This window comes from Hippichthys cyanospilos, chromosome 5 (assembly GCF_059441005.1).
Source record: "Hippichthys cyanospilos isolate Australia breed blue-spotted pipefish chromosome 5, RoL_Hcya_1.0, whole genome shotgun sequence".
Lineage (NCBI taxonomy): Eukaryota > Metazoa > Chordata > Actinopteri > Syngnathiformes > Syngnathidae > Hippichthys > Hippichthys cyanospilos.
The window spans coordinates 20,921,793-20,930,712 of NC_142373.1; the positions used below are offsets into that span (position 1 = coordinate 20,921,793).

Sequence of the window (8,920 nt, forward strand, 5' to 3'; positions counted from 1 at the left end):
AGTAAACACAGCATGTTTTTTTTTCTAACAGTGACAAGTTCAATAATACACAATCAGGTAACAATGAGCCAGAAGATAAAGAGGGGAAACTAAATGCTTCAGAAGCTCGAGACGAGGAACAAAACCGAGATGCTGAAACTCGACAATCACTCAAAGTAAAAAGCGGACCTTTCTACCAAATTGGACTGTTATATCAGTGGTTGCGATATGAAGATGATGATGGCAGATGCTACATATAAGTTCATTCTATTTGAATCAATTTTACTGTGAGATTTGTTAATATCGGTTGTTGGTTTTTGCTCACGTCTCGTACATGCAGTTTGAAACTTCGACTTTCTTTGTCCTTTTTATTGCGCGATAATTGGTATTCCAAACATTTCTGTTGGGAGCCATAGTTTTGCATTGCTCCACCGACCAAGCATAGCATAGACTCTATGCTTTGCATATATTTTTGTATATGCTTTGTATTTGTGCTCTGGTTAAGCAAAGTGCTTGGGGTACAGTTAAGAGCGGGATGGCACATCAGAGGTGTCAATTTTGGCACCGGACTAAAACATGTACCTTAAGGCATTTTTATTTTGAAATGACCAGTAAGGTTTAAAAAATGAGTTAATGAAATCTGAAATATTGGATTTTCTTAGCTAAGGTAGTCAAACAATCTAAAAATCAGCCTCCATTGCAGGTGACCCGGCTTCAATTCCAACGACGTTAGGGAAGTATGTATACAGCAGTAAGTCAAGATTGGACAAGGCATAAGTCCCCATGAGACAGAATGTCCTTCCCACAAGATATCTAATGTAGGGGATGGGTAAGCCCCTCCTCTTTCCCCCTTTCCCACCCAATGGCCATGTAAAGGCTTTTATTGTTAGAAAAACACACACGGTGTCATTTTGATGCAAAAAAACAAACAAACAAAAACAAAAACAAGCACATATTAGTCTGCTCCTAGGTTAGCAATATCCATTCATTTTCTTATCCCCACTAGGGCAGCAGGAATGCTGGAGCCTATCCCAGCTGTCTTACGGCATTGGGCACGGTACACCTTGAATTGCTTGCCAGCCAATCGCAGGTCAGAGACAAACCACCATTCACTCTAGCAGACACACTTAAGGGCAATTTGCAGTGTCCAATATACAGTACCTAGACTGCACGTCTTTGGGGGTGTGACAGGAAACCAGAGCACCTAGAGAGAATCAATCTATGCAGGCAGGGGGAGAACATGCAAACTTCACAAAGGAAGGCTGCCGCTGGAATCGAATCTGCAACCTCTGCACTGTGAGACGAGGCGCGCTAAACACTTCTCCACCGTGCCGCCAATGCGTTATTTGAGACACAACATTATAGTCATTCCTCAACTCAATTGCCGTTCACCATTTACAAAATCACCTATTTGTGTATTTGTGGAATCAATCCTCAGCTATTTTCTGAAAAACTAGAAGTCAACCGAGAATTTAGAACTACTTGTACTAGAACTTAAATTTGAGTCTCACCTGATCTTGAGAACAGCCTTGTGGACGTAGATGTATTTGCCCTCCACACAGAACTTAAGGTCAGCCGTCTCGGGGTTATCAAACTCTTTTTTGAGCGATTGAGCCACCGTCGGAAAGCGTTCAAAGTCTGAAAGGAAATCTCACGTGAGAATAGAACTTTGTTACACTTATCCAATTTAGTAGTCTATATTGATGATTGGCCAGATTTCATTGCCTTGTCGCAGGACCTGAGTGGGAATTTAGATTTATCATTTCTTAGTGTATTCATCTAAGAAAGCTCACCATCCTGCATATTAAATGACAAATGCAATATTTGGGTAGCTCCGAATTTCCGCGTTCCTCGACAACCACATCTCACCCAAGGACAGAAGCCTCCACATCACTGAGGGCGTGGCAAAGCAGGCGAAGACGTCGTCAGTGCAGGCAAAATGTGTGAGGTGCGGCAGCAGTACGCACTGCCCCCTGCACTGGCCCCACATGTACACCTGTCCACTCTGCGACTTGGCGGCTGACGTGTGCGTGGAGTGACAAGCAGCCACCTCTGTGATTCTGAAGAACAAATAATACTGGACGTTCTTGTCAAAATGCTGGTATCTTTTCCTTTGCGTTCGCTGCTATAAGCACTCTTTATTTTATTTAAGTAAACTACAGTTGTGCTTTGAGACATCTAGGTACTTCTTAAGTTCTTAGACCAGACTCGTAACGCAAAACCCAGCTTTGTTGAATATGTTGTAGGCATTGGATATTAGTTACATGTATCTAGTACCATCTATATATAACCTTAGTGACATAGCCAGGGATATTTATGATACATTTTATGGGTGGTGGTGGGGTAATGCATAGTCTAATAACCTATGGTAGACAGCCAAAAAAGCTCAGCACCAATATAATCAATCAATAGGTAATTAATAGCGCCTCTACTTCAGTAATACTGCTAAACAAAGAGAAAAATTACACATTTACTGGGTAGTAACTTAAAGGGATGGACCATAAGCGCAATGAAATATGAGGAGAATGCACCACTTACCAATCTTCTCTATTTTAGTAAAGTAGCCAAACGTTGTGAGATGCCAATCATTGCTTCAACATAAAATGTATCATAGCAAGTAATGTATACACTAACGGCCTTGGAACTCTTACGGCAGTGCTTCTCAATTATATTTTGCCAAGCCCCCCCCACCCTCATCCTTTTTAACCTTAACGAAAAAAAAAAAACCTTTTCTTTACAACGTTTGTACGTATAACAACTTAGTAGGAAAACAATAACCAAGTGAATCAAAGTGCCTGAAACAAAAACAAAAAAAAAAGATGAGAAGTCTTATTTTATTACAATTATAATTCACGTGACAAAAACAAAGGCTTTTCCCTGGAGTCATCTGCGCCCCCCTGACATCACGTAGCGCTCCCCCACGGGGGCATGCCCCACTATTTGAGCAGCGCTGGCTTACGGTCAGCTTCATTTTCTTTTTTTCCCAGAACAGCTCGCAATGTATTTTTTGATTGACTTTTTTTTTTCCCGTCCTTGTAGCGTGATGTCAAGCACGCGATCAACAAGAACTCGGCGGGCGACCGCAGTCGATGCATTGAGCAAAACTACCTTTAAATACAAAGTTCAAACAAATAATGTGCATCAGGTGTAAATGTTGATCAATTTGACAAAACTAAGACCTCAGATGGCCCATCCCTAAATTTTACCTGTCAAGATTTTGTACCACGGGTAGTGAGGGGAAATAGCAGAGCTTTGTCACACCTTCCTTTCTCGTTCATAATCCGCACGGGGCTCAGCTGGTTGTTCTTGCTGCCCGTGCCCAGTTGTCCGTACGTGTTGGCACCCCACGCGTACATCACACCTTCGTCCGTCAGCGCTAAGGAATGGGCAAAACCGCACACAATCTGGAGTGGGAAAAAAAAGATGAGAAAAATAGACATTAACTGTACAGATGTTCATCATTGTTCCTAAAGCCTGCAGTGCAGTCACTCACCTGTTGCACACACACACCCTGCAAACCCATGACTCGACAAGGAGTCAGCTGGTTGCCGTTATTCCCCAGTCCCAGCTGTCCATTCCCGTTGTAACCCCAACCGTACACCTGTCCAAGCAGTCGAGCAAGGAAGTCAGACCTGATCAACCTTTTACCGGAGAGTGAAGAATGAAGTTGTGTCATCACCTCTCCGTTGTCCACCACCGCCATGGACGAGGTCTGCCCACACACAATGCTGACCACCATCTTGTTCTGAAGGCAGCTGGAAACACGACGTGGGAGAGGCTGGGTGGCTGTGGAACCAGAACCCACCTGGCCGCAGTGGTTGTAACCCCACGCATACACCTGACAGGGAGGAAGGACGAACGAACACACACACACACACACACACACACACACACATTTTAACACCTACATTGACATAATACATTTCCGAGTTCCTAATCCTACACCAGATGTGTCAAATTTTCGGCTTGCAGGCCGGTTGGCATCTACGCATCTGGGCATCTACGCACGCCAAGTCCTAGCATCGTAAACAGCGAATGTGGCAGCCAAAACAATAAAAAAAAAAAAAAAGAAGAAAAAAGTCCCGTAGTTGTGTAGCAGATGCGGGCTGGGAAGGGCAATTGAACACCGAGGCGAGAGTGGGTGCGAAACGCAACCGATACGGAGAGAGAAGGGAATGGGACAGAGCCAAGAGTAAATTGCTCTCTGGTGCGATTGTGAGTGTGAATCGTTGTTTTTCTTTGTGTGTCCTGCGATTGGATGGCAACCAGTTCGGTTGCCCAAATCAGCTGAGAGGCACCACCAAGACCCATGTGAGGACAAACAGTTAAGAAAACGAATAGATGGATATTAACAGTTAACCGCTGCTATTCGCATGGAATCGGTAGCAGGCTGACTTGTGAATAGCGAAAATCTTCTTTGAATTCACACCCACAGTAGAACTCCTCTCCTACTAAATCATATTTGCAGCCAGAAACTTTACACAACAGGGGACTTTTCACGATAGCAAATCTATGTCTCGGACGTAAACATGAAAAACATGTTGTGCAATCTACAATCTGACTGAAGTTCAAAACCAAATCATCCAACCATCCATACCGTGATCTAAATATCGTAAACAACTCCTGGCGAGCACCAAATTGGGGAAAGATGAACAGTCTGTTTAGATCCTTTGAATAGACTAAGATTCTCTACCTCTTTTATATAGTGTTTGTATGCTGTAGAGTCAATTAAGTGCCACCTATAAAGTATAAACCAAGCGAGTGAATTTCAACCAAGTGAATTTCAGTGCAACGCAAATGCAGAAAAAACGTATTATGCAACAGGGGGATTTTTCCTTTTATGTGGAAGTAAGAAAAGGAGAAAGGCTTCAATGCATGGATTTTTTTTAATGCACGTGCAGCTTTCATTGTAGAGGAGTTTTACTGTACTGAAATACATTGGGAGGAACTATTTTATTGATTATCATTTTTTAAATGATCGGTTTGTTTGTTTTTTTTCCACCAGACTAAAAACATCCATATCGGTCAGTCAAAAATAAATAACAGAATCATTTTAAGATTAAAATGTAATATTTTATAAACATGTTTTAACTACATCTAAAATGACACATTCATTTTGCCACCTACGCCAATTTTTTCTTTATTTTTTTTATTAACAACCCAAATTATTTCACGAGCCGCTGCAGTCAGGCTACGGACCCCACTTTGAGAACCACTGCTCAGAGAGTCTGGATAAGATGATTGAGAAGATAGTCAAATAATGAGAAAAGTTGTGTTCTCCTTGAATAAAGCTCATAGGTCCACGATGCCAGAAGTGTGAGCACCCACCTCTCCAAATTCGCTGAGCGCCATGGAGTGATGCGAGCCGCAGGCCACTGAGGTCACCTTGCTGTTTATCAGCTTGGCTGGAATAAGCACTGGCGCGACCACTTGATTGGTGGTGCCATTCCCAAGCTGGCTGTAGCCATTGTGCCCCCACGCATAAAGGCTGCCATCTGAAAGGGCAAAAGATTTGGCAAACAAAAAAAATCCATGAGTTGCTATACAGTACACAGGAGGATGTGTGGATGTGTTGGCAATACCATCGGTGGCCAGCAGCACATGAGGGCCACTGCCGTAGCTTATGCTGATCACCTTCTTGCCACGTAGGAAATCCAGCTTTTTGGGTACGATGGCACTCTGGTTGTCTCCAGTGCCAAGGCAGTTGCTGGAGTTGAGGCCCATCACATACACCTGAAACGGACAGTGCAAATTCAAACATTTAAGTTTACAGTTATCTAACAAACAGCCAGAGAGACAAATTCATTGCCTACCTCTCTCACGTTTGTGTGCTTATATCAGCCCATTTTATCTGCTTGCTTACTTACAACATGCCATTTGTCGTATTTTCTGTGCTCTTCCTCTTTTTGCGACCAGCTAAATATCAGCTTTACAGATGCCATGACTATTATGCTGGCAATGTGTGTAAAATGTTGTTTTATGTTGCAACACTGCTCTGCCTTGGCCGCCAGGCGGCAGTATGTAACAGTCACACACAAAAGATGATAAATAGCACAGGTACTTTCCTATAAGTGACTCAACAAGATGCTGTGAGGTCCTTTTTGCAGAGGGTAACAAATATTTGCTTGTTAATGCCATCAATCTACATGGGTTGCTGCAGCAGGTATGTTCAAATTTCCGTTTTCTAAAATGGCGACCATCAACGCTATCAATTAGCATGTCAACAGTAACATTTTCCACTAAAACGTGATTTAAGTGATACCCTAATTATTGAGCCATGTTCTGCAGTAAAAAGTTAGTATTTTGCCTGTAATTTAATTGAAGACTAAATTATTTGTCATGTGTAACTTATATCTTAGTTCAAAAACACATTTTGCACTTGCAGCGGACTGAAAATGACAACTCATGTGCTTAGGTAACAACCAAACACAGCTCACCAATTTTCAAAGTTTGGTCACTTGACATCTGCAAGCTGACCTGTGATTGGTTGTTACCTGAACCCCGCGTGCCTTGGATGTCATTTTCAGTCAACAGCAAGTGGTAAAATCTGAATTTAAAAGGTATTCATTGCACATGAAAAATAAGATGGAATAAATAGTGTTTTACGAAGAAAAGAAAAAAAAAATCGCTGATTGAGTAAAGAATCCCTTTAATACAGCAGGCCATTCTTAGTGCAACATTATTTTGTTGTTTTAAATACACAGCGTACTGTGAAATTGACAGTATACTTCAAAATGACATTGTAGCTCTGAACACATTCACCTCGTTCTCATTGGTGATGAAGATGGCCTCACTGGCATTAGCTCCAAAAACACACGCTTTCCATATGCAGGCCAAGTCCTGTGGTGGCATGAGACTGAACAGCGGCCATTTTGTGACGTCCACCATGTTGTCCTTTGCTATTCCGTCGGTCACTCTGAGGTCAGCTACTTGGGGGGAAAAGTGTGCAACCTTCTAACAGAAGGCAAGGGAGGGATGTCCGCCAGGTGGAGGGTGGAGGCTGCCTGTGCTACAAACAGCAAAAGATCCCAATATTTGTACAACAACAAAAACACGCGCAGATGAACGAGACAAAGAACACATCGACTACATCAAAGGGATCAACTGATTATGTGATCAAACCACAGACCTGCAGATTAAATGTGGACAACCTGGGATGGCACATTGTGATTTTCTCAGAAGGTTGTAGCAGAGATTTTACTAAATAAAGTTTTTGGACTGATCCGTTTTCTAATTAGGGTGACACCATCACTGTCATCACATGAATGGACATCATTATTGATAAAAAAAAAAAGACAAAGCCTATTAGCAGTTATAACATCAGTAAAAATCTGCCTTTTGTTTTTTTTTTTTTTTTAAAACATTAAAAACAAAAGATAGTTTATTAAATATGACACTCATCTCATTCATTGTATTTAATAATTTATAATAATCTGTCATAATTCCTAATTTGTGAGGTTGAGTGACGCCCCTGGTATACACTCGGTCAGTGGGATCCCTAGAGGGATTTTTAAAGTCCAGCAGGAGTCAGTATTTGATGACATAATCTCAACACAGCATCAACACATTGTGTCAGTGTGCCAACACACTCCATAATGCATCATCAACCCATCACTACTAAGTTATACGGCCGCTCACATATCCATCTGCGCTTGCGCATAAGCCTGCAACTGTTGAAGCAAATGCCCTAGCGCCTCCAGGAGCAGGCGGATTACATACAGCCTACAAACACAAGTTAGGTGAATTCTAATTGGCTAAAAACTCCAACTTAAAACTACAACCAAATGGGTATAATATGACACGAAAAGAACAGAATATATATATATATATATATATATATATATATATATATATATATATATATATATATATATATTATATTAGTGTGTGTGTGTGTGTGTGTGTGTGTGTGTGTGTGTATCATGGTTTTCAATAATTATTGTCATTATTACTAGTTATATTATTGTCAACAACAAACATCCGGTGTAGTCCAACAGGAATAATGTGCATAGAAAGTAACTTGACTTCAACACGTCTGTATTGCACTTCATTTAATGGCCACTAGATATCTTTCTTAAGATCTCTGTCGATGAAGCCTCGAGCAATGAGCCAGTTTTCGTAAAGTGTCGGGAGTTAACAAAGCCCCGCTTAGCCATCACTACCTGTGGCTAAAGCCAAACTGTAGCAAAGCTTTTATTTTCTGCACTTGAAATTCCCATCCCAATTGACTATTGCGTTGAAGATGGGGAATTGTTTTTTGCAGAATATCTAATTCAACGATTTGTACGTCTCGGGTACGCTGTGCACGTTGCCCGTCTATGTTAAAAGGGGTGGTAGATAAATGGTAGCTATTTTAACGAACACCCTATTCAGCAAACCGGCTGACACGGCAGAAAAAAAAAGCCGCAGACCGAGCGAGTAGTTGCTGGACTCACCAGTTTACTAAGTGGCGGCTAAGCTAGTCCGCTACTTTTTAGTCAACAAAGACAATAAATCGTTTTCGCCGCAAGCTCACCTGTTGCAAATGCAAATCTGCCCTTGGGCTCCGAGGAAGCGGCTATAACTTTCGCCTTCACCATGGCACCCAAAGGTCCATCGTGGCCGTCGATCACTTCTGTTTGTCGAGGACGGCCGTCAGCTAGCAAACACCAGTCAGTCCACAGCCACCACAGCAACTAAACTGAGCTTGAACAGATTTGACGCATGTTGGCGGAATACAGATCGTGACGCAGGCCAACTAATCGATCACAGAGCCGACCTGTTTGGATTGAATTGCGATTAGACGTGAACTGTCTGCATGATCTTCCCATGGTTGGAAATGCTTATACTGTATATCTCCTAACTGATCTCATCACCTACTATCTAAACTTTTTATTTGAACTTCTCGCTAAAAGATTTCATTTGAGTAGTAGAGGTTACAGGTCACATTTTTGGTGTAAAA

General features: G+C 41.9%; 1 protein-coding gene across 1 annotated transcript in view; it reads right to left on the reverse strand.

Annotated features, from left to right (window-relative positions):
• LOC148423962 (RCC1 and BTB domain-containing protein 1-like) overlaps nt 1-8,678 on the reverse strand; it is a 10,665-nt gene extending 1,987 nt beyond the window's left edge. Inside the window, exons 1-9 of the mRNA XM_088416031.1 lie at nt 8,495-8,678; nt 6,742-6,988; nt 5,562-5,712; nt 5,308-5,474; nt 3,659-3,817; nt 3,473-3,580; nt 3,241-3,383; nt 1,849-2,039; nt 1,491-1,617 (exon numbers count right to left, since the gene is read on the reverse strand). Coding sequence (XP_088272157.1) covers nt 1,491-1,617; nt 1,849-2,039; nt 3,241-3,383; nt 3,473-3,580; nt 3,659-3,817; nt 5,308-5,474; nt 5,562-5,712; nt 6,742-6,867 — 1,172 coding nt within the window. The 5' untranslated portion in view covers nt 6,868-6,988; nt 8,495-8,678. The remainder of the gene's footprint in view (nt 1-1,490; nt 1,618-1,848; nt 2,040-3,240; nt 3,384-3,472; nt 3,581-3,658; nt 3,818-5,307; nt 5,475-5,561; nt 5,713-6,741; nt 6,989-8,494) is intronic.
• Between the last annotated feature and the right edge of the window lie 242 nt (nt 8,679-8,920).